The sequence below is a fragment of the Mustelus asterias genome, chromosome 22 (genome assembly GCF_964213995.1).
Source record: "Mustelus asterias chromosome 22, sMusAst1.hap1.1, whole genome shotgun sequence".
In the NCBI taxonomy this organism is placed as follows: domain Eukaryota; kingdom Metazoa; phylum Chordata; class Chondrichthyes; order Carcharhiniformes; family Triakidae; genus Mustelus; species Mustelus asterias.
In genome coordinates, this window is record NC_135822.1 from 3,085,658 (window position 1) to 3,112,561 (window position 26,904).

The 26,904-nt window shown below is 42.2% G+C and overlaps 1 protein-coding gene across 1 annotated transcript in view; it reads left to right on the top strand.

The window, feature by feature from the left end:
- The window catches only part of cfap74 (cilia and flagella associated protein 74), a 216,799-nt gene that overhangs the window by 179,107 nt on the left and 10,788 nt on the right, over positions 1 to 26,904 (top strand). The window contains 9 exon segments of the mRNA XM_078239710.1: positions 6,809 to 7,085; positions 9,737 to 9,886; positions 16,741 to 16,880; positions 18,404 to 18,535; positions 19,502 to 19,611; positions 21,686 to 21,741; positions 23,449 to 23,568; positions 24,053 to 24,205; positions 26,154 to 26,283. Coding sequence (XP_078095836.1) covers positions 6,809 to 7,085; positions 9,737 to 9,886; positions 16,741 to 16,880; positions 18,404 to 18,535; positions 19,502 to 19,611; positions 21,686 to 21,741; positions 23,449 to 23,568; positions 24,053 to 24,205; positions 26,154 to 26,283 — 1,268 coding nt within the window.

The following is a 26,904-nucleotide window of genomic DNA, read 5'->3' on the forward strand; positions in this document are numbered from 1 at the left end:
AGTACAGCCGCGATGCTTTCCCTAATCAAAAGTGCAACCCCCCTCCTCTCTTACCTCCTGTTCTACCTTTCCCATAGCATCTGTACCCTGGAACATTAAGCTGCCAGTCCTGTCCCTCCCTTAGCCATGTTTCAGTAATCAGTTCTCAGGTTTCACCCCATTCCTGGGGTGGCCTGGCTGCAATGGCCATTAAAACCATTTAAATTTAAATGGAAGAGAGAGCAGCTCCATGTTGAATGATGTGGAGATGCCGGCGTTGGACTGGGGTGGGCACAGTAAGTAGTCTCACAACACCAGGTTAAAGTCCAACAGGTTTATTTGATAGCATGAGCTGTTGGAGCGTTGCCTGATGAAGGGGCAATGCTCCGAAAGCTCGTGCTACCAAATAAACTTGTTGGACTTTAACCTGGTGTTGTGATACTACTTACCATGTTGAATTGGGTTGGGAATTCCGCAGCTTAGGACCTAGGCAGCTGAAGGCATGGCCACCAATGGTGAAGCAATGAAAATTGGAGATGCTCAGAAAGCGAGAATTGAAGATGTGCAACTATCTTGGAGGGTGGTCGGGCTGGAGGAGGTTACAGGAGATGTTAAGAGGCTATGGTGAGATTAACATCAAGGCAATGGCAGACCAGAAACCAGATGTAGTCAATGTCGTCAAGATCTCTGGTAATCTGTAGCATCGCTAAAAATATGTTAATTTGACAGAGAACAGGCATAAGATCATCTTAGTCATTGGGAGCGATCTTGAGCCCAGCCTCACTTCCCGTGCAATTGCCGATGGCTCAAAATCTGAAAGTCGCAGATCTCACCGACTAGATCGAGATCTTGGATCTGCCTCGCTCCTCCCAGCGACATCATGGCATGAACGTCCATTACATGAATTTCAATATATTTGAATCTCTTTGACCTCCCACACCAGGTTAACCTAAACGTGAACCTGTCGTGGGGGTCTCCCTGGGGGCATAAAGATGAATACAACCCCCCGGGGGAGAGGGACATGGCCAGACAATGGGCTGGCAATGCCCTCTGGCACTGTCCCTTGGCACAGATTCATGCTGTCACGTTGGCACCATGCCCATGCCAACTTGGCAGTGCCAACCTGTGACAAGGAATGGGCCTCATGGGGAATGGGGGGTCCACCTGTATGTAATGGTGGCCAGGAGCAGATGGAGGAGCAGGGGATGCTGGCGATGGCTGTGGTGGGGCGGGGGGGGGAGGGTAGGTGCCATCTCCATCTGGGAGGGGTGGGTGGGTGAGCATAAGGAGGGGGGGTGGGCTGATGATCGGGGGAGTTGGGGGCAGAGAAGTACCGACTCTGATCAGGGATGGGGAGGGGAGCCCCTGTGCCTCTCCGGTGGGCTGGTGGGGAGAGGTTTATTGCTGTTCTGATCGGGGCGCCCTGTAAAGATGGCGCTCTGATCTCAGTGCAGCTGAGTTTTGTTGGCATGTTCAGGCCGCATGCATGATGGCGTAAAACATGCCACCTTGAATTTTTTGGCAGAGTGTCATAAAATCTGGAGAGAAAATCAGTGCGTTTCTCTGGAGAGAAACCTGCCATTTCTATAGCTGGAAACAACACTCCATTCTTTGGTAAGATTCTCCCGATATATTTTTACACACATAACTTGGAGACAGACTTGGTTACTAAAGCATATTGTACAGTTATACCTGAGGAATCTCATAAGTATAGTTTCCTGTGCTGCACAAATTATTACACTTTTGAAATAATTTCTTAGGCAGGATTTTTCTCCTCCTCACGGTGTGTTTCACAGTAGCAGGAGGCAATGGGCCACTAGCTGGCGGTGGGATCTTATAGTCCCACTATTGTCAACGGGATTTCCCGTTGAACGCGCCCCTCGTCGCCGGGTTTCCCAGCAGTGGGGGGGGGGGGTGCTGTCGGCGGGACCATACAATCCCGCCGGTGTAAATGGCAGGCGCTTGCTGCCTGTTTCCTGCTTGAAGCATTGTGCTGTGCATGTACATGCTGTACTCACAGTGACATCAGGCTATAGGTGAGCGTATGAACCTCTGCTGCTTTTTCTGCTGCTTCTTCCTCTTGTAGTTTAATTTATTAGTAAGCAGGTGTGAATGTAATGGGCACACAGCTGAATTAAATTTAATCTTTGATTTGGTTCAGAATTGTTGCTGTATTCCTCATAGGGTTAACCATTCTTCATCAAACACTGTAACCTTCATAAATGGGGAATATTTCACCTGTGACAATGAGTTATGCTCGATCTTTCGCAAGTGTGAAAAGCACATAATTTATGAGAAGCACAGATGTGAATGAGTTATGATAGTCTTTCCCATGAGCACAATAACACCTGGAAGTTGCCAGCCCTGGTGAGGAATCATGCTTATCCGATCTGCACGTCTCCAGTCTCTGAGTGGAATTTTGAGCCAATCTTTAAGTGAATTCAAGAGAACTGATGACAATCATTAAGCACAATTTCACATATGCAAATTATCGCTTTTGAGTTAAATATCAATCTTTTGAGCAGCTAGAATGCTTACCATGTTTGTGCAATAAGATTACTTATATTAATATTAATATATTAAGTAACAGAATTTGAAGAAAAAATATAATTTTGCACAGCTGGAATAATTTTAGCTTCTGCCAGAACTCTAAGTTAATAGTATGGCTGCAAACTGTGCCTCAATTTGCACATTATTCAGCATTGATGGTCAAATTATTATATACTTTTCAGATGTGATTTTGTTTGCTAAGCCTTATTAAAACGAAAACAAAATAGATCAATAAAGACACTTCAAATAACCAACAGCAGCAGGCGTCCAGGAGAAAAAAGATTCGTCCATCAGACTCTCACAGCTTTCATCCAGTGTGTCAAATCAGTTTCCTTGTTATTCACTTTTCTTCTTTTTGTTCTTTCTCTTCATACCTTTTGAAATGTTGGCCTCCTGAAGCAGGTCATTTATTTTAAAATCAGTAAAAGGATTTACTTTTACAGGAGCTGTTTATTCTTAAATACAGAGGCAATTGCATATGGGTTTTAATTGGTTTAATGATTATTATTTAGAAGTCACAACCTAATATGCAAAGAACTAGATCATGATTTTGATGCAGGATCTTACAAGTGTGATGCTAGTGTATCTTTAAGAAATGTCTTTTTTTTAAATCATGTTCTCTGCAGTTTGTAAGCAGGCCTTTTGGTTGCATTGTGGCACTGGCTGCCTTCTTAGGAGTCCTTTTATTGCTGCTTCAATGGTTTAAGTGGGGCTCTGGTTATTTTTACACTGGGCCTCATTCATTGTCTGGAATTTTACGATCTTTTGAATTGTGAGGGGGATGTCAAAGTCAGGTGGTTCCTTCACAGAGGAATCCAAGAATTCATTTTCAGTTTTGGGTCAGTGTCAGAAGCTGCCCTGGTTGTCAAGTTATAGGCAGGTTTTCTCTCTGTCTCCCTGGCAGTATAGAGTCTGCTGGCTAGCTGGAAGCAAGTCTTCTTGCCTTCCTGGAGTGAGAATCCTGTCTTTTACAGTGGTTCGCTGGCTAAAGCTAGAGACCAGCAGTGGCATTACCTCTATCTCGAGGGCTGCTAGAAGTTACAAGGCTGGGAAGTTAGCGTTTTAATTCTCCACCCAAAAGACTAAGTTCCAGCATCATGTGAGCAGTCATATTTTCTGTGCTAAACCTGTGGGAAGGGTATGTTTTAAGGAGGTTTGTTTGGTTGGAGCATTTCAAATATTTGTCAAGGGTTATACAATATCATGGTTTTTTCTCTTGTTTGTAATTGGTATGTATTAACTGTATTCTTAAATAAACTGTGTTTGATAAAAACTCCCTAGTGGGTCATTTGAATCACACCTGAAGTGAAACATCTCATGCTTCCCCTAGCCAAATTCAAATTGCAAAACTTATGATCCCGGCGGACATCATAAAACACTTTGGAATTTCTGACCTGCATTTTAACACAAGTGGAAAAGTCGGATGATGCCAATGTAATGTAATAACGATGAAACAAGATTGACCTAAACAGCCCCCAACTCTTCAATGCATGTGCCAAACCCAACTACTAAAATTGCTGTCAGCACCAGAAGAGACCAGGAAAGCTTGGCTCAGTTTCAGCATTTTTTTGTCAATTAGGAATTCTGATAACATTCAAGAAATGATTTCCCAAAATCACTTGGATTTAAGCTTGTGCCTAATGTGATAACCTCTTTTGGAACTTAAAAAATGGAGGTAGGGACTTTTTAAAAGTTTTTTTTCCAGATCATCATTTGATAACGAAGGAGAAGGGGAATCGGTTTCCCTGTTCTCTCCCAATGCTGAGGCTGCCAGGATGTGAAAGAGGAACTTGCGGTGATTTTCCCTTCTCCTGGAAAGTTGCTGCATTGTGACAGCTCCCTCCAGATGGCCCTATTGAGATTGGATACTCAGTCGCCATTCACGCTGGTGGGATCTTATGATCTCGCCGACGGCACGCTCCCACTGCGGGTTTCCCAGCAACAAGGGGTGCCTTCAACAGACAACCCTGTTGACAACAGCGGGAACTTAAGATCCCACCTTCTCCCGCCACCACAGAACACACCGCAGAAAGGGAGAAAAATCCCGCCAAATGTGTCAGGACCTGTAGAGAGGGATCCACACGCGGGACCACTGGTTATTACAACGGGTCTTTCTTTGCAGACATATTTTCAAAGCAGATATGTGACTAATGCATAGCAAAAGACCTCAATTCAAATTGAGTACACAGTGATATTGAATGAAATGATCCTAAATTAAATGAGTTGAGAAATCTCCGTCTTGTAGGCAGAATTCGGCAGCATAAAGTCGGTCATAATACAGCACGTTGTTGGGACAGTTTTTTGTTCAAGTTGCCACTGCTATACTTGTTCTAGCAGGGCTCACTCTTAGTGCTCATTACTAGAAATGGAAATAGTTATTTTCCCCAATACTAACCTTAATAAGCAGTCAAATACTCTAGAAGTAATAAAGCTGATGTGCACAACCATTGTTTTATACTGAGGCACTGTCCCCAAAATAGACTGAACATGATTCTGTAGTACCTTTGTTCTTTGTTCTTTGTACTTACATGTCATTATATTAACAATTAATTGTGTTATTGTAACTAGGTCCACCAGTCTGCAATTAACCTGTGATCCTAATTACCTTAACATAGCCTATTAATGTAAGATACAACAAACATTATTACTAGAAGTATAAAAATAAGACAAGGGATAGTGTGTGTACACAAGTTTTTAAAGAGAAGGTGGGTAAGGATTTTGGAGAAATCAAGCATCCAAATATATCTCAAATTTCCAGAATTCATGAGCAGGATTTTGCCCTTTGAGTGCTGATGGGTTCCTGATACAGTCTGTATTCTACTGATGGATGCTGCCATCAGTCTACCACCCGAGCAATATTGTGTATGAATTTCAGTGCCGGTGTGATGTCAGGTACATATGACATAAGTTCTGATGATTGGCTGCTCAAATCAAATAGCATGTTTCTTCAATTGCTTGTAATAGCAGACCATACGCAACCAGCCTGTACTTGCAAAACTCAAAACAAAACATTTATAAGGACGCAATTCTGTGATTAGGCACTACTTGCTGAATAATCTTGAGTGTGCTGATACCAACACTAACAACCAATTTAAGATAATCAGTTAAGCTTGTGACTTGGCTCATCTACGCTTGCGAGAAATGAAATACATTTTTAAAAATTCATTTACGGGATTTTGGGATTGCTGGCTAGGCCACCATTTATTGCCCATCCCTCATTGCCCTTCAGAAGGTGGTGTTGAGCTGTCTTCTTGAACCCAGACGTGTAGGCTTTGCATGGACACACAAGGAGAGGACAATGATGGGTGCGGGGAGAGAGAAGGGACCAACTCCGATCGGGGGTGGGGGTGGGGGGGGGGGAGCCCCTGAAACCTCCATGGTGAACTGGGGGGTGGGTTGGGGGGTCAGGGGTGGTGGAGTTATACAGATTATGATCAAGCACCCTTTAAGGATGGTGTCCCGATCTCTGTGCTGGCGGGTTTTGCCAGCGTGTTTAGGCTCTGCTCACCTGTATGATGGTGCGAAACACTTCCCCTCAATATTTTTTGGCAGAGTGTGGTGAGATCTGGAGAGAAACACGCCAGTTTTCTCGTCAGAAACAACACTCTGCCATTTTTTGATAGGGTTTAGCCCAGCTATTTAACTCGCTTCGTCAGTGGTTCCCAGCCCAGCACAATTGTCCAGAGAAAGTTAGCCCTTCTGGACAATTGCCGCATAAGCCTTTACATGGGAACTTCCAAGAGGGATTCCCTGGCGCATCTTGGGGTACCCCCAATCCAGTGCTGGGGAACCAGGAAATTATGGGTCAATATACTTTAGCCTTTAATTTCACCAATGAAATGCTAAAGAGAATTCCACTCCAGCCTTATTGTTATCTTTCTGTTCTGTATTGCACTAAGAAAGATTAACACATGCTCAATTGCAAGAAGCCATTATTGAACTAAATTTTATTTACACTTCCCCAACAGAGAGGACAGTTAGCAAAATGCTCAGCTATTATAATATACTACTTTGATTATATTATAAGATTCTCTTTTCCACATCAGTGTTACGTAAGCAAACTTAAAATATCTGTGGCATGTACGGAGTATCAAGCAGAGCCTTCGACTGATGCTTTTACAAGTGTGGAAACTCTAGACTTCCAGCATTGCTAATCAAAGGCAGGAAACACCATCTCAGAAATAACTTACCATCCCGCTCACTGTTTAAAGAATTATTGATATCTTGATGCAATTACAGAGCAGCAAGCAACATTTTGTTAATTTATTTTATTACTTAGGGAATTCAAGATTTCCTGTAAAGCTGTTGGTGTCTTCCCTCCGCTGAAGTTATCGCACTCAGTGATTCACTTTGCTGCTACGGCTTTGAATGATACATCCACAGTGACTCTGTATGTGGAGAATTCACACACCAGCCAAAATGAATTTACTCACCCCGTGCCAAGGATCGGAAAAGGAGAAATTGCTCCTGTCGGACCAACATCATTTGAGTTTGTCGTTCCGGAATATTCGTATTTAACTATTGCACCTGCTGGTGGAACTGTAATGCCAGGAGAGGTCAGAGTTCATCCACAGCTTTTTCACATCGCTGATAGAAAACTGATCATGTGCTAAAATGTAAAAAAGGGATGGAAATGCTGTGTAACGTTTTCTATAAAACAAGTTAATTTGAGTAAAGATAACTCCCAGGTCATTTCCTACATTGCCAACTACCTCCTTATCCCCTTAAGGAACTTATCGACTGAATCATCACCCATGTAGTGAGCCTATTATTCAGCTGCCTTTGCTTTGCAGAACTTTCTGGTTCTTCACCAAGCCAAACCTATGCCTGTCCTTCTGTTACTCTCCAATCACAGATTCCGTCCCATCCCAGCCACTGAACCAAACTGTTTGTAATCTATTCAATCCCGCATTGTACTCCTGACTCTGTATCCTCTCCAGCCACACAGCCTCAGCTATGTCTTTGCCATCTCCACACTCGACTATTTCAATCGTCTCCCGACCAACGTTCCATTTGCCACCTTCTTAAAAATTTAAACTAATCCAAAACTCTGTTGCCTGTAGCCTATGCCGCACCTGCTCAACCATTACCCCAGCACCCTCTGACCTGCGATTCCACATTTACAATTCTCACCCTTGTGGTCAAATCCCTCAAGGCTTGGCTCCCCCTGTCTCTGTGACCTTTTCTGGCCCTATAATGCCGACACACCCTCCCCTTCCCCAAACTCTGTTCTTCGGGCTCTGGATATTCATTCATTCATGGGACATGGGTGTCACTGGCTGGCCAGCATTTATTGCCCATCCCTAGTTGCCCTTGGAGGGCAGTTGAGAGCCAACCACATTGCTGTGGCTCTGGAGTCACATATAGGCCAGACCAGGTGAGGACGGTAGATTTCCTTCCCGAAAGGACATTAGTGAACCAGATGGGTTTTTCCCGACAGTCAACAATGGTTTCATAGTCATCAGTAGCAGGATACTTGTGTATTCTTCATTCCACCATTAGTGACTGTGCCTTCAGCCATCCAAACCTCACGCTTTGAAACTTCTGACCCCTCTTCACCTCCCTCTCTGCTGAGATGCTCTTTAAAACCCATCATTCTAAGTAAAGCTTTGGCCAACACTTCAATCTTTCCTTCTTTGGCTTAGTGTGAGTTTTATGTACATCTTTAGGAAGGACGCTGAGATGTTTCTATATGAATGTGCTAACTAAGTATGTGGTGTTGCTATTGTGTTTCCATATTCATAGATTTATAGAAATTGACATTTGAATACAATCATCACCGATGATTCAAGTTCAGTCTGTCTCCGGAGAACTCAGTATGTACTCATGTAAATGTCAAGCTTGAGACCAAATTTTTAGTCAAATATTTGGGTCTCAACTTGTACACAAGTAATATTTTCAAGAGGTTGAAACTGTTTTGCACTGGGCCTGACAGTGTGCATTAGCAGATCAGCTGGAATGGAGTGGCCTCTCTCTCACCCAAAACTTCTACCATATGGCGTCTCCCTGTCCAACTATCACCGCTTCCCTATCTGACTTTTCAATTCACAGCTCCTTTTGTTCATTCCCTTCTTCTCACTAACCCTCTCCTGAGCTTCACACAGAGTGAGGGTTCAGGAGCAAGAGTCAGGCAGAGAAGTTGCTCATGAGGGAGAGAGTCTGCCTGCAGGAGAGACAGAGAGTGGTTGCTAAGTCGAAAGGGTTAGAATATTTTGGCCAGTACTGTTCCTGAAGGAAGGTCTTGCAGAGCAGTGGGTGATGTCCCTGCCTCTGAGGCAGAAAGCTCCAGGTTCGAGTCCCATTCCAGGACTTGAAGGTGCGTTCATAATGCGATCAAACAGTTTGAGTATCGACCTGCAAAAGTTTTCCAACACGCCAAAGGCAGGCGGTAAGAACAAGAGGGACTCCTGGTCAGCCATACTTGATGTGGAGTGGCACCCCCTCCAACTATAAGCCTCTGGCGACAGGCTAGAGACCCATTCAAATAAAACTCCTTGTGGAATCAGATGGAAGTCTGCCTTATACACCGATAGGTGGAGCAATGGCTTTAAACACCATCTCACCTGGATTTTAATTCACTCGAGCAAAGGGGCCGTAATTTACAATCAAATCTTTGCAGTTTTACTCCCGATGCTTTTAAGGATAGCTGGTCTCTGAAGTGAAAAAGTTCACTCTGATGCAGGAAAAATGCTTTTTTCTGAAGTTTGGTTATTGAGCAGAATGGAAGGAGCTTTGCTGTTCATCCAAGGGAGCTAAGCTTGGAAGTGTTCAGTGCAGCTACTCCTTTACCAAAGAGCAATATATTCACATCTATCACTCCTTATATTAAAATCACCAGTTATAACCAGAATCACTGAGTGAGATATTTTTAAAAAGGATTAATAATTAGTTATTCCTGTTTCAGACAAGTTTATACCTGTTTTCCCATAAACAAATTACATAAATGTCCCCTTGAAACATAAACATTCTGAGAATATGATGGTTAACAAGTTGCTAATCAGCGATGTATTCTATCCTGTTTCATTCATGAATTTCAGCCCCAATTTTGCGGGTTCCTCTGGTATAAGAAGCATTTTCTTCAAGGTTGCAAGAAATGTTGGCCATTCATTGGCCTCATAGTCCATGTCAATACATTTGAAGCTTTATTTATCATTCACACTTTTGTTTATCACTTTAAAATGTTATTTATTCTATCTCTGAACGGCAGAAGTTTAGAGTGCACTTGATATTTAAACCAACACTGCCAGACCTGCTGGTGCAAGAAGAAGCTGTCCGAATGCTGTGCCGAGCTGCAGAAACAGAGAGGATTTTGGAGAAACGGGATTCTGGCAGCACATCAACATTGGGCGATTCATCAGTAAGAATACTTAGACATCTCGTTTCTTTATAATTACATTCCACGTATTCTTTTCCAGCATGGACTCTGAGTAAAGCGTTAGCTGCAGCAGTGCGCCTCATAAAACTATTCGCTATGTTTAAACCTGCATCTTATTCTTATTGCTGGACGTGACTTGAGGGTCATTGCATGTGAAGATAATTTTGGCTACCACCCAATATCTGGGCGACACAGTAGCATAGTGGTTAGCGCAGCGCCAGGAACTTAGGTTCGATTCCTGGCTTGAGTCATTGTTTGTGCAGAGTCTGCACGTTCTCCCCGTGTCTGCATGGGTTTCCTCTGGGTGCTCCGGTTTCTTCCCACAGTCCGAAAGACATGCAGGTTAGGTGGATTGACCATGCTAAATTGCCCCTTAGTGTCAGGGGGATTAGTAGGGTAAATGCATTGTGTTGTGGGATTACGGCTTGGGTGGGATTGTGGTCGGTGCAGCCTCGATGGGCCAAATGGCCTCCTTCTGCACTGTAAGGATTCTATGATTCTGTTTACAGGAAATAGGTGATGTGGTAGGGTGATATAGAACAGAGGGTCATCACCTTCCCAACTGATTTTTCTTTTGATAAAAATCTGGCACAGTGTTTTTTAACTAATCAGTGTATGAATGGATGAGCTCATCAATGAAGGTGACTTGAAATTAAAGTTATTACTGGATCATTTGCTAATGGATCATTAATAAGCTAAATAAGTTGAGACAGAGTCAATAGTAATCCTCAGGAGGAAGCTGGATACATAAGACCATAAGACATAGGAGCAGGATTAGGCCACTCGGCCCAGCGAGTCTGCTCCACCATTCAATCATGGCTGATATTTTTCTCATCCCCATTCTCCTGCCTTTTCCCTATAACCCCTGATCCCCTTATTAATCAAGAACTATCTACCTCTGTCTTAAAGACACTCAATGACCTGGCCTCCATAACCTTCTCCGGCAAATAGTTCCACAGATTCACCACTTTCTGGCTGAAGAAATTCCTCCTCATGTCTGTTTTAAAGGTTTGTCTCTTTCGCCTGAGGTTGTGCCCTCTGGTTCTAGTTTTTCCTACTAGTGGAAACATCCTCTCCATGTCCACTCTATCCAGGCCTTGCTGTATCCTGTAAGTTTCAATAAGCTTCCCCCTCATCCTTCTAAACTCCAACAAGTACAGACCCAGAGTCCTCAACCGTTCCACATACGACAAGCTCTTCATTCCAGGGATGATTCTTGTGAACCTCCTCTGGACCCTTTCCAAGGCCAGCATATCCTTCCTTAGATTCGGGGCCTAAAACTGCTCACAATACTCCAAATGGGGTCTGAGAAGAAAACTAATTACAACTCTATGAGAAAGAGCAGTGAAATAGGACTAATTGGATTACTCTTTGAAAGACCAGCCTGAAAGTCAATGAGTAAATGGACTCATTTTGTGCTGTACTATTCTATGGTCTGTGATTAGATTGTACACAATGGACGGGATTTGCCTCCACCCCGCCTGGCGTGGTTCATGGAGGCAGCCTGGCACTGGCTGGTGGTAGGAGCTGTCAACATGGTTTCCCGTTCTTTACATCCCCACCGCCTGGATATCCACGATAGGGGTCCGCTGTCGGCAGGACCAGAGGTTCCGACCAGCAAGAATGGCCAGAAAATCCAGCCATAGAATGTGAAATAGGTGGTTCATCCCATTTCAGAATTAAAATTTTGCAAAGCAGATGAGTACTGCAGAATAAGAAGCAATGGCCATGAGTGACTAAAAAGTGTAGGAAGAAAAACCGAAACAGAAAATCCTCTGGGAATAATGTGCCATCTGGCGCTTATTCTAAGGACACATTATAATATGAATAGTGTGCAAGTCCCTCCACAACTCTGGAAGGTGATGTAAGCTTCGAGTATAATCTCTCCCCACAGTAATTCATTTATTTACACATTAGAACAGGTGGCAATCCAACCCAACATTAAGTTGCAATGCAGTAATTCAGATGAGTGATCCGGAGGGTGTAGTAAGTCATGAGAACAAAAGACGACTGCTGTATTATGACACCTCAGAATGACTGCCATCTATTTGTTACAGTGCATAAGTTTTGGATTGGATTTTGTCTGCTCCACCAAGTCATCAAGTATCTCCCAGCTAAACCCGGAAAGCAGAATCCAATGGGAAGGAAGACACAAGGCAGTTTTCCTTTCAGTCAAAGAATGAATGACAGGAGCATTGTTATCAATGTTAAACACTTCCTCAATATCTTCTGCCTCCAGCATACTCCACATCCCGTTGATATACCCTTTGCATACTCAAGGAGCTAGTTTGCCAGATTTTTTCCTTTGTTCACACAAAAACTTTCAAAGTCTTTGTCAGTATCATTGTCTTCAATGAACTTTGTTGCAGGCCAAAGGTTGTGCCAGCCATTTGTCAAGATGTCTTTATCAGCAAGGCGCCTGACATGAGCAAATGCGCAGGTGGCGTCCATAACTGTAAACTTCTTTTGGGAACCTTCCAACCACAACCTCTGTTCACAGCACCGAGCTAACTATTAAAGAGTCATCTTTAGATTTAGATTTCAGGGTTCAAAAATTGCCGTGGTACATTAATGATGATGGGTGGGGAAGTATAAACAGCTAAAACATCGTTCTTCACCAGGGTTCAGCAGGAAGATGTGCTTAACCATTGTTCAGGTGTAACATAGTAAGTAGTCTCACAACACCAGGTTAAAGTCCAACAGGTTTATTTGGTAGCACAAGCTTTTGGAGCATTGCCCCTTCAGGCAAAGCTCCGAAAGCTCGTGCTATCAAATAAACATGTTGGACTTTAACCTGGTGTTGTGAGACTACTTATTGTGCCCATCCCAGTCCAACGCCGGCAACTCCACATCAACCGTAACATAAGTTTACGCTTTTCTTTTAAGTCCAGCTACCCGACAATTCACATATGCCCCTGGTACAAAGTAGTTGTGAAACCAATCAGAACGCAGGTCCTTGGCATAATAGTGAGCTGGTAATGTCTGAACACCCTTGAAGCTCCTGGGACATTTTCTCTTCCCAATTACAACCAATTTACATGTGTGTGCCCCAGCCTCATTGGAACAACCAAAGACAGTCAACCTATGCTTAACATCCGTAACACCCGTTGGTGCATTCTCCTCAGCTCTTGCTAACATTTTCTTTGGGATGGACCTGCCTAAACAGACTTGTTTCATCAGCGTTGTAAATTTTTTCAGGTGAAAAAGTTTTCATCTTAAATTAACATAGTAAATTCATCAATAGACGTTTTTAGCAGTGTCATTATCACCACAATTTTTCAAAAACCGATACCATAACATTTTTTGAATTTCTGCAATCAACACTTCATAATAATTTCCACAGCGGGTCTGGTTCCACATTTCTGCTAAAGGATTAGGCCGACCTTGTACTCGGGTCCTCTGCCAATCGGTGACATTGCAGCCAGTTGTGACATGTGATGCTGGATCCCAATACATTGCAGGGGCTGTGGGGAAGTTCAATGCTGATACCCGGCTTGTGAGAATTCTTGAGTGCTTTGGTGTTGTAATTAAGTTAATTTGACTGAATCCTCGTTCACATTCTGCAGTGTTGCTTGGGATTACTTGTGTGCAATTTAGTAATGGTCATAAATCCTGGGGAATGCATTGTCCAGCTTCCTCCACATATTCTCTGAATGCATCAATTACAGAAGTAGATGCCAATTTAAACTGCTGGAGAGAGAAGATATTACTGATTCCCTATAACCTGGTGGCATTTCAACTGGCCAATAGTCTTCGCGAAGAATGCCCATTTGGTCGATCAGAGATGCATAACAGGACTGGGCATCCAAGGCTGAACGAGAGCCTTTCAATTACATTGTTGTGAGCATTGGATTTTCTAAATTATTAACAAGACTGATAAGAAAATGCTGATAACAAATGCTAAAAATCTTACTGCTGCTCCATAATGAAACCATTCCAGACTTTCCCAGTGTGACTGTATCTTTAGCCTCAAGAGATTCCATGCTAGGTCAATCTTTCAGCCAATGCAAAAGCCCATGCTCCGTCAGATCAGTTTGTCTGCATACATAATCGTTCTAATGGGTTTCTGCAAACACTCACCATGCCGAGTCCATGTAACGTGCCAGAGCAAAGTCTAAGAGAAACTGTTGAGGAAATTTTCTTCAATGGACTTCCATAGGTTCTCCTGTCAGATGCAGACTTGTTTCATCTTTCATTGCCTGTTCAAAATGAGCGCTAATGCTTCATAGTTGCTTCACAGCCAACACTATTGGAAGTTAACTTGCGACCCATCTGGTGCTGAAAATGCAGCTTATTTTGGAAACGTGTTGTTCTAATTTAGCACCACATTCTGCTGGTTGCCTCTGATTTGAGGTGATGTGTTGCACACACAATATAACTTGTCCATAAATAAATGGAAATGATTCACTCCACTAACTTCTGTCACCGAATGGCCCACTGCGAGTTCTAATCTATGGTTCAGGCATTGCCAAATAATAATATCAGCTCCATTAGTCAGAGAGCTACACTGGATTTGGTGCCCAGCATAACACTCGCTCCATCACTTGCAAACCTCTACAAGAGGCTGCTTCAGGTAGAAGTCATCAAAACCATGTTCCACAAGACAGTCACGATATTTAACTATTGTATCAGCTTTTTGATCTGGAAAATCAATCATTCTTCTCATCACTTTCGCATTTCAGGTAATTACTGGAGCAGTTTTGCTGCTTAGGTTCGTAGATTCATTAATGAAAATCAAAATTTTACCCTTGTTTACTTTGATATGCTGGCAAACCTTTTTCCTCAGCTTGGTAGCTATGTGATCAAATATTCCTGCAGCACTCTAGCAGGAATGCAATCCAATTCCAACGTCAGCCCCATTTTCATTTTGAGTTTCACCGAGCCAAAGTGGTCAGAGTAAAATCTGTTGGTTTGAACAATAATGTGGAGATGCCGGTGTTGGACTGGGGTAAACACAGTAAGGAGTCTAACAACACCAGGTTAAAGTCCAACAGGTTTATTTGGTAGCAAACGCCACTAGCTTTCGGAGCGCTGCTCCTTTGTCAGGTGAGTGGGAGATCACCCACCCACCTGACGAAGAAGCAGTGCTCCAAAAGCTAGTGGCGTTTGCTACCAAATAAACCTGTTGGACTTTTAACCTGGTGTTGTTAGACTCCTTACTGGGTTTGAACAATATGCAGAATGGAAAGCTGCACAAGTGGCCTTTTAGTGAGATGTGTTCAGGTTGTCACTACTTTCTCCAAGAGTGTCTTCCTCTGCTTTTTCAGCGACTCATAGCGCAGTGATGTGAGCTTTTGACAGTTTATGTTGTACAATTTTTTTTTCCTGAGAGATTTTAAGCATGCAATCCAGTTAGATCCATTGTATGATGCTTGGTACAAATGCCATTCATTCAGAAGTCTCAATCCCTTGGATGTGAAAGGCGATAAGCAACCAGTATTTGAACATACAGTGCACCCAAGTTTTTTATCTTCACAATCTAGCCAAAGATATAGGTCACTTTTTTCATCTTCCACATTTCCTCTGTCCACACATCCACATAGTGATACTGACCTGCCCCCACTGTACCAAGCTCAGTTTCAGGTCTACATTGTGTGGTCAGTTTTAAATCTGACTCTGAGACAGCTGCAGCACTGCAACTCTCTCCTCCATCATCACTCAGTGTGACAGTACTTAACTGTTCTTTACTTCACTCTCTCTAAGAAAGGAAGAGGTTATTTTTTTGTTTTGCAGTCATTGTGTTCATCAGGCAGTTTTGAAGGTTTGATTATTATTTTTCCGCCCCAATTATATGTTACATTTGCATTTGGAGAGTTTAGAAATTGTCCTGTTTCCTCTAGACAGTTGTTAGCAGCTCTGACTGTGATCTTTGTCTCTGCAGGCTGGCAGTGAGTACTGAGTAGGACTTTAGGTTGTTATATTTTATAAGCTGTTAACCCGCCTAACATGAGCCGTTGAGAACTATGCTTCTGGCAAAAAAGACAAAATACGTCGACACAAAACAGGTGACGACTGGCAGGCAATGTGGGAAACGGAAAGTAGTTTTAGTGTGTTGTTCACCTCCACCTTCAATCTCATCTTCTGCAATTCCCCCAGATCGCCACCTTCCAAGCACACATTCAGAACTTCAGCTGTGCCAAGCAGAACACCACACTCCAAAGGCCTGCAATAAGGAGTCACCAACCTCCAGCTTCCTCCTCGGAACTCCAGTTTCTTTCAAGCCCACTATGCTTCCAGACTACTCCCCACAGCTCCTGTTTTAACTTGGGGAATGTTTTTTTCTGCTCCTGTCATTTATCTTTATCTCCGATCCTCATCTTTGTCCATGTGCCAGCCAGTTCCCCAGTGGGTTCACGTGTCAAAGACCCGAGAGTGCCACAGCCTGCCACAGCCAGCCTCTGGAACTGTGAACACGGCAAGGTCCCAGTAAAAAAGGCCAGAGGAAAATGGTACGGAGGGAAATAGGATTTCCTCAAAAAAGAACAAAGTGCAGCTATTCACACACCAAAATGCGCCACTCCACCCAGACAGAAGATCAGCCCTATATGTGAAGTTCTGTGCAATTGACTACCAGACTGTTGATGTGCATTGCCTGATGTCATATATATTAGAGAAGGTCACAGGGGAGTTACCAGAGAAGTCAATGCTTTTGGATGAAGAGAGAAAACTGTCAGAAAAAGAACAAAAAGAGTAAAAAAATGTTTTAATTTCATTTTTTATACAAGAATGATATAGTTTTTGTGATCCTTATTAGTTTTAGTCATAGACTATCCACTCAATGGAAGATGAATGAGTTGGGAGAAAGAGTCATTTATATCCTTTGGTTTGTCCTGCAGAACAAAAGGAAAACACAGGCGAAACAGAAAGATATAAACCAATCTCACCAAAGTGCTTCTAAGCTGCCATTTAAGGAAAATGGCAGTTCAAGTGACAGCTCCTTGTTTGAACCTCCCAGCCCAACAGACATTCCACTCAAGTAAGTAAAATGACATCTACTGCACAATCTTTGTCACTTTGGGAAATGAGGGGTAATTTTATGAATTTTGTCATCTAGACACAGAACTTTGGCTGTCAAAGAAGGGAATGGGATAAGCACGTGAAAGGAGAAAAATGAAGAAGCATGAGGAAAGGGCAGGGGTGTGAGACTTACTCTTATAGAGAGACAGCACAGACATGATGGGTGGGATTTTATGACCTCGCTCAAGCGAGACGGAAATTCCCAAGGTCAACAAGCATTTCCGCTGTCCACTCCTCGCCTGCTCCAATTCCATGGCAGGTAGAGCAGTAGAATTCCAGCGGATGGATCAAATGGCCTCCTGTGTTTAAAAGTTCTATGATTTGATTCTATGAAAGCACAGATCAGGAATTCAGAGGTGCACCACTCATGATTTTCTGTTCATTCTTTGCCTGGACAGAAACTTATAAGTAACATAAAGATCAGTGCGCACAAATCTGTGCTCAATGTGAAGTTGTGAAATTATCACAATAGCTTTCAGTGTGGGGGGAAAAGTGCAATCCTTCCTTCACAAATTTAACTTACAACTATGGCAAGAGAATCAATTGCATCGGCCCCAGATATACCCACACCACATGGACTGTAGAGGTTCAAGAAGACTGCTCCCCAGCATCTTCTCAAGGGCAATAAATGCTGGCCGAGCCAGCGATGCCCACATCCCGTGAAAGAATAAGTAAAAAGATAGGGTCAGATAATCCCATGCACTTCTGCCATACAGGCTTTTGGGTTCAAATTCCAAGTGGCAGGCATGGCCAGCTTTAATTTGAAGAATAACACAGGACAATCATGAGGTAGGATTCCGAGCCTTCATAAACGACAGAACCCAGGGCCCTGAAAAGGAGAAGCATCTTCCTGAAGCCCACCACCCAACCAACTCTCTGATTTGGTCCTGGTTACCAGTGCAAGCAACTGCTAAGGGCCAGATTGAGGGTGCGGCTATGTTACGCTCATTGCCTGGCCCACCAAATTCAATCTGTTGGTACCTTGAGGACACAAAGCACATTTCTAATGCATTCTTCCTCTCCTCCACCAAGGCAAGGAACGGGAGAGATATTAGAGCCATCATGCACTTGAAGACACTGTCCAACAACTACCCTTTTCTATTGTATTCTGAGTAAATATGTTTCTACTCTGTTTGGATTGCCAATGCTCACAATTTCTCATAGATTCATAGCTATTTTTATAAGCAATTTTCATATTTAATGTACTTATCATTTCAAATAAAAAAGGAACCAGTAACCCCAACTTCAATAAAGTTGTAAAGATAACACTAGTGTTTTGTAATCATCATTTCACTTGACTGATACAATTCTTTTGCTTTGTAGAAATTGTTCCAACATGACGTGTACAATCAAATATGTAATGCCTTACATGTAATTATCCAGATGTGCACTTATAAAATCTGTCTCCTTTGACCGGACCTAATTTATAACATTCAGAAGATAGGAGCTCTTTTCACATAACTCTGTTTTCTATTGTTTCAGTTCTGATGAATACAACGCAGCTCTTGATTCATTGCTGAGGAGTTTCAAAGAAGAGTTTCATTCACTTGTCATTCCCTGTTTCATTACACATCGAACAACAGAACATAAAGAGTCAGCTTATCCCCCATACAGGTACAATAGCATTAATAGTATTGTGCTTTCAATAAACCTGGTCCTAGCCTAACCCGTTCAGCATTCACTGCATTCCCTTATCTGGAAACAGCTGGGTATGTCTTCCGTGGCCTTGATTTTTGACAAATCCCAGAAACAGGCCATTTAGCCCAACCAGTCTATGCTGATGTTCTCCAGCCATTTCCTATGTTTCCTCATCTAAATCTATCACCATAACCCTCTATAGTACCTTTACTAAAGCAACATGATTGCTTTTGAACATGTAATAAAAATGATTATGTTTATTAGTCAGTAGTAATCACTTGACCCTTTCAACTGTTGATATCACTTTCTTGAAACCTTTCTCCAGTTGTGATCGCATGTCCAATCTGTTATGTGACTTTTAAATAGTGACATTTTTTTGAGCATTGTAATTAATTAATGGAACCAATAAAATTTTGCTCCATGACAACGATGGCTTTAGATCTTTGATAACCAAGTGACCATTACATGGGATAAGATCACAGTAACATCACCTGTAATTGCTTGGACCCCAAAAAAACCATCCCCTCAGGAAATGCGTTATTGATGCCAGAACAGGTATCGAACTTAAGAGGGGAGTTCAACATTTTCTACCTACTTATTCTAAAATTGATGCAGATATGTACTACAGGCAGATGAACAATAGAATAGCAGGAAATATAAAAATATATTTTAAAGTCATCATGTTACACAAATCTCATAGATTTACGCATTAATATTTGAAATATCTTGTTTAAAGGGAAAGTTATTAGTTGAAGGATAAACTATGGGGTAGATTTATAATTTAGATATGAAACCAAGGCAGTTCCTACAACTAGTGTCTGATTCAAAATGCTGAATTTTTGCCAGTGCAACAAATCTGTTAAATTGTTTTTAGTAATTTAATGTTTTAAAGCTATATTGATGCACACTGTGACAGTAACCATTAATATTTTATATTTGTAGCATCTACAACACCTTATATCTGGAGGTTAATTGTCCGACAGCTCCCCCACCATTGATACTCATTTCTGGTAACAAACAGAATATGGTGGACTTTGGAGCAATTGCAGTAGGTGAGGAGAAATGCTCAACTAACTGGTTTTACCTTTGGTTTGAATTACAGAATTCATGATGAGTTTAATTGAGAATATTTAAAATGTTCCTTGACTCCCTGATAAGTAAATAAATGGCATTTGTGGAACTGAGCCACATTATTCATGTAGATCCCAGATTATTAATCTGACCCTCAGTCTATGCTGTTGACTGATCTCATTTTTTTAAAAATTCATTTGTGGGACATGGGTGTCACTGGCTGACCAGCATTTATTGCTCATCCCTAGTTGCCCTTGGAGGGCAATTGAGAGTCAACCACATTGCTGTGGCTCTGGAGTCACATGTTGCCAGACCAGGCAAGGACGGGACATTAGTGAACAGCACAGAAGGAGGCCATTCGGTCCAGTTGTGTCTGCAGGGCTGTCCAAATGACCAGTTAACCTAATGTCAATCCCTCGCCTTTTCCTCATAGCCCTGCACATTCTTCTTTTTCGGCTCCAATTCCTTTCTAAAAGCCTCAATTGAACCAGACTCCTGGGCAGTGCATTCCGGACCTTAGCCACTTGCTGTGTGAAAAGGTTTCTCCTCATGTTGCTTTTACATCTTTTGCCAATTACTTTAAATCTGTGCCCTCATTTTTGATCCTTTCACGAATGGGAACAGTTTCCCATTTCTACTCTGTCCAAACCCCTCATGGATTGGAACACCTCTATAAATGTCCTCTCAGCCTTCTTTTCTCCAAGGAGAACAATTCCAACCTCTTCAATCTATCTTCATAACTGAATTTCCTTATCTCTGGAACCATTCTCGTGTATTGTTTCTGCACTCTTGCAATGCGCTCACATCTTTCTTAGTGTGGCGCCCAGCACTGAAGTCAATACTCCAGCTGAGGCTGAACTAGTGTCTTATACAAGTTCAACATAACCTCCTTGCTCTTGTACGCTCCTCTGAATAATGGCAAGGATATTGCATACTTTATTTACTGCTCTCTCAACCTGTCCTGTCACCTTCAATGATCTATGCACACCCAGGTCCTTCTGCTCCTAAACCCCTTATTTTATATTGCCTCTCCATGTTCTTCCTACCAAAATGAATCACTTCATATTTTTCCACATTGAATTTAGTCTGCCACTTGAACGCCCATTCCACCAATATTTTGATGTTCTTTTGTAGTTCTACACTATCTTCCTCACAGTTCACAATGCTGCCAAGTTAAATATCATCTGTAAATTTTGAAATTGTGCCCTATACACCAAATCTCGGTTGCACTATACATCAGTAAGAGTAAAGGTCCCAACACTGACCCTTTGGGAAGTCCATTACAAACTATCCTCAAGCCAGAAAAACATCCATCAACCAATGCTCTGTTTCCTGTCCCTCAGCCAATTTTGTATCCATATTGCCACTGTCCCTTTTAATCTCAACCAGAATGGCAGTAAAATTGCTGCAATGGCTATCGTGCCCCTTACTGAGAAAGGGCAAAATCAGCCATCATTCCAGATTCTGATGGTTTTTTGGTGGCATTTGCGAGAAAATGTACACGCGATGTCTGGTCAGAATATAATAGGCCTCAGCTCTGATGCCCCCCACGATTGAATAACCATGAAAAGTGGCTGAGGTGCTGAGGTTGGCCAAGATCCATCAGCCTTCACTCTATCTACAACCAGCCCTGTCAGGGTTGGAGAAAAATCCTAAATATTGAATTCCTGTAAAAGAATGTTCCTTGAAGACACATGAAAATCTCACCATGGTTTTGAGTTTCAGTCCCGTGTTGTGCAGCTTCAGAATGTTCGCCATTGCACCTGTTCAGTTCCATGCAGCAACTGCTCTCTTAGTCAGGCCTCTCTGACAAAGGTTTAGGTCAAATCACCAGTGACTCTCGGAGATTATTACATTTTACAGACTGAGGTCAAACATTCTGTTACTTAATCCAACCTGTCTAGATTTTTCAGACTTTCCTTCCAGTCGATTTAGTGTCAAACTGGATCTGTGGCTGATGTTGAAGCTTTAGAACATAGGGCCACTTTTGCTCATAGACATGTCACATGCTTTAAATTTAAGTCAGTACAATTTACTTTCATACCATTATTGCAGAACAGAGAGTGCTCAAAAAAATCGAGATTCAGAATATTTCTCAAAGTTCCCTGGATGTATCCTTTTCTACTGTAGTAATACTTTTCTCCTCCAGAAGTTCCAGTAAGTCTCTTGAAGGTATTGGATGCTCTTCGGTTTAACCAGAGTTTATGCTGTTTTTATTTACCTTTCTTCTTTCATCTCTTTGTGCTTAATGCAATTGTCTAAATGAAAGATTATGTACTCCCTGATTTCTGTCAGTACCTTAAACCTGGCGGTATCCAGCAGGTCCTCCTGTCTTACCTACACACAAATCAAATGGCTGTCCTCCACTTACTGATTTGGATGTTCTGTCCCAAGATATGTGCACAGTATCGTGAAATTTCCCAACTCTCCCTTGGGAAAATGACCCCAAATGGCCGGACTTTGCATGTTGGAGTCAGACCCACCTTCCTGGCAGCAATTTGTTACAGACATCTTTACATAAAAAATACTCCCATTGATAAAAGCCCATTCAATATAGTTAAATCGCTTAAAGTACTTAATCCCTGATAAAAACAAACATTTGTTTTCATAGCTCCAGATGAAAGACAACTGATGCGCTAATAAGCTATTGGAGCTGTCTGTCAAACTATGAACGCGTAGCCTGTCACTGTTATAATGACAGGTGGCGGAAGCAGTTAAGAAGTAACAGTGTTGTCATGATAGCCCTCAGGCTTACGTCAACAAACAAACAACTATTGAAATGCAAACACCCTTTCTTCCAACTCGAGGCAGAGTATGGTGTTTTCCTTCAAAATTTAGTAGCAGGGGATTTAAATAACCTGACTGCTTGATGGTTCCACAAATCTAATCCACCTTTTATGCACATTCAAGTGTACAATTAAACATTGCAAGAAATGGACCTCACTCCAACAAAAAAGGGGCCTTCTTGAACTCAGCAGTGAGTTCAAATGACCTTGCTGGGTTTGGAGTTTCCCCCCATGTGTGAATCACACCCCCCCCCCCCCCCCCCCCCCGCAGCTGTAAATAGGATCTATCAGAATTGGGGGCAGGACTTCAGGATGTAGAGTGCCAATGAAATTTTGGATAAGCTATGGAATCTCCATGACTCAGTGAAGATTTAAGTTTCATTCATACTTTAGGGAGCACCTTAAGATGCAGTTTTGGCCAAGTTTATTAAGGGAATAATGTGCTGCACTGTGGAGAAGTAGAATGTAAATTTAAGGGATCTTGTCAAGGTTAGCAATTTGCTTCTTCACACAAGAGAACATCAGAGGATAAATCTCCAAGCTTGCTGTCCTGGTCAGCATCATTGGTATGAGGGTCTTCTTGCTGAGGCAGTAGTATAAAGGCACAGCTGACAATTAAAAGGGAAGGTTTAAAATAGAAGTACAATCATTTGTTAAATTACGTAGCATTTACAGTTCATCTGTTCCACACGAACTTCCCCTACCCTATATCTTTTAATTATATTTGGATATCCTTTCAATCCTTTCTCCCTCAGGTATTTATCTGGCTTCTCTTTAAAGGATGTTCACCTTAATTACTCCGTATGATCGTACGTTCCATATTCTAATCACTCTAGGTAAAGATGTTTCTCCTGAATACTTTATTGGATTTACTAGTATCTATCTTATCTTTACATATTTTAATGTTAATTCAGTATATAGCACTGTATACACAACATAATGAGCCAAAGTAACATTACAGATTCCTTTAACCCCATAACATTAGTTTTCAATAGTCCTTTCCAAGTGAATCCTTAACGAACAATGTTACAGCTGAAATCATCTGCCCTGGAGCCTGGTGGACCCTTCGAGTTGTTAAATTCTCTTCGATCCCTTCAGCCAGGAGCAACTCACAATCTCATTTTTTCCTTCACACCAGCAAAGAGCAAAATGGTAACTCATCTTTGTTTTCGTGAGATAATTCATTTTAAATTGGGTGAAATGCACAAAGCCATAGAACTACAAGCTGTTAAGACAGACTTTTGATCTACAAGGGAGTCAGATGTTATGGGGAGGCAGGCAGGACAGTGGAATTAAGATGAACCATGGTCTTACTGGTGTTGCAGGATTGAATGGCCTACTCCTGGAGCAGGAGTCTTACATTCTTCTGATCCAATACTCTTGTCAACAGGACATGTTTATGTAAAGAAGTAGAAGTGTAATCCAAGTTATTTTCCAGCTAATCTGGTTCTATAAACAGAGTATGAAAGTTGCATAGAACATTGATTAGTTGTTACTTATTGAAACTGATAAACCAAATGTTTATGCTGGATATCTTTCTATTGTAAGCTTAGCATCTCCACCATGTATAGTCATAGAGTGAATTATCCGTATTTACTGAAAGCCCTGGTTTAAATTACCCATCATCTGTTCACAGTTCTATGAACCTTTGGAAATCCGTAGTGTCAAAGGAAATCTTTCCCTAATCCTGACTGGGTGTGGTATAGACCCATTGGTGATATGTTCTGTAGAAAACGTATTGGATGTGGGATATGTTCTTGCAAATCAAAGCAGAACAGTGACATTTCAGGTAAGTGATATCATAGTTACTTTTTTCAATCAGTGGAGTTTTTCTTTCTTTCCTCAAATGTGTTAATTCATTGCTGTTGTAAAGATTTATGATGCTTGAACCTGGACAATGAATGTCAGCTAAGCCTACTTCTTCTCTTGCCCAATGTCTGTCCTTCAAGCAGGGCTCAATGGATAATAACCATGTACTGAAACTCTGACGGATTCTCCCTCCCTAACACACAACACAGAGAATCATTGTAACACCCCTAATGCTGATGCAGCTAAGGTCAGATGGTAGACCATAGACTGGGAACCAAATGTGGTTTTTTGGTTATTCTGTATGATTCAGCCACACGTTAAATGATCTCAGTGAGTCATTGAGAAGTCAAATATACACTTTGTCATTAAAAGTTACTGCGAAGCATTATTATAGCAAATTCTACAAATGAAGATCTGATAAAGCAATATTTTGTTGGTTTAATTGAGATTGAAATTCTCAAACCAATTTTTGTATTCAACACTAATTGTGCCTATTAGCCGGGATTTCATAGGCACAGATGGCAACTTGGGTGCAAAATCCCACAAGAAACCAAAAACATGAATCTTGCCGGTGAGATCTTGCAACATGATGTAATGAGGTTTTGCCCAGGAAAATCAGGAACCTCATTTGAATACATTTAAATCCCATCAGCAGACCTCCCCACTATATCGTAACCTCCCCACCCTCCAGATTGTGATTTCCCCTTCGCCAACGTGACGACAGAGTGGCATGGTTTAAACAGGTCTGGAACAATGTGAACCACGCAAAGAGACCATGCCGGGGGCACAGAAGTAATTAACGTCTCCCAGGTGGAGAGGGACATGCCTGGGCAGTACCCTGGCACTGCCTCTTGCACTGCCAGGGGCTGTGCCAAGGGAGCCATGCCCAATGTGGGGGTGGTGGGGGGAGAGAGAAGGTGGGGGGCAGAGGGGGGTTCTTTTGGGTAGCTCCATGGGCAGGTTCCCCGTTTCTGTGAGGGATTCTGTGTTTTAATTTTTAGTGCTGGTGATCGGGGCACCCTTAAACCGAGGTTGTCGGTTAGGTGGGCCCTGACAGTGTGTGACACTCCACCAGCTTAAGTGCTTTGCTTAAGTGCTCAAACATATAGTAGAAATGCCAGCATGTCGCACACCGCTATTTCCACCTGAGCCAGCACTTGGAACAAAAACGGAAAATTCCGCCCATTACCTTAAACTGGAATATGCTTGCTGTTGCATGCAATCATTTTGTTTCCCCATAGAGTTCATTTAACCTTGGTCACAACATTAGCATATCTATAATGTGCTTTCTCGCTTCTGTTATTTGATAAACTACAGCAAGGATAAGATTAACTTTAATGTGAAATGTTAGGATTGGTTTAAGGAATTTATATTCCAACCAAATTCATAAATTCTACCCTGTTATATTTGAACATACATTCCTTTCCAATAAGCCAAAATTCTAAGACAAAAGCTCCAACTTGTTATTGAATTTTGTTGTATGGGTACAAATTTAATGGCAAAGATATTATTGACTTGACATGAATTGGCTGTGCTGGCCTATCTGATCTGGAACGCCCAAAAAGATTGACCAACCTAATGTGTGGGCATTATCAGAATGCTATAAATGAGCTGGCAGTACAACTAGGGGCAGGATTTTCCCATCCCGCCCACCACGGGAATCGTAGCGGGGGGGGGGGCACCATGCAAAGGTTCGTTGACCTCGGGTGGGATTTTCCGGCCTTGGGGTAAGCGCGGCCGGAAAATCCCACCCAAGGACATTGAGGCTGCCTGTAGAGCCATCAATCGGAATCACCGAATGATTGAAACATCACTGTGTTTGCGAAATACAACAAAACAAATCTCATGCTGATATGTGTTGGAAAAGTTGCCTGCAGAGCCACCATTCTGAGTTCAGCTTCACTTTATTAATATATTTATTTTGACAGCTGCAAAATGCCACAATCCTTAATGTCATGTTCAATGTGAAGCTAGACAGTCTGTCTTACAGCAAGCACAGAGAGCAACAAGTGCTGCCAGCATTCTTAGCACCCGATGAAATATCTGATTCTTTAGTGGGTAAGTGCTTTTTTGATTATCTTAATTATTTGAAGTCATTTTCAATCCAGCAATTTTACAGGCAGACAATTCGACGGTTCAGTTCAACTAATTTTACTCAGTTTTATATTTTTCTTTACCAATTTTATCTCCTGATAAAAAGCGCATTGGTGAGTTCAGGCTGCAGGAGAACCTGGTTCCATGTGATACCTCATTCAAATTTCCAATCTTTATGTGCTCACCTAATGCCTGGATATGCGCACTCTTGGCAGCATTACTGGACGTGAGTCAGAAGCAGGATCCCTGTGTAACCAGACAGCGTGGCTCCCACTACCAACTCTCAAACTCATTTCAACTAATTCAGCACAAACAGAGCATTATTCCTCGTATCTTTCAGGTCTATATGGCTCAGCTATTTTCTGTATAATGTTCCTGAACCATTGGCAGATACCAACATGTTGACCAATTCTATTGAGAGGAGAGGCAGTGGCGGCACAGTAATAATGCAATTGGACTAGTTTTGCAGAGACCTGGGCTAATGCTCTGGGAACACAGGTTCAAATCCCACCATAGCAGTTGTTGGATTTTTAAATCTAAGACCATAAGACATAAGATATAGGAGCAGAATTAGGCCACTCGGCC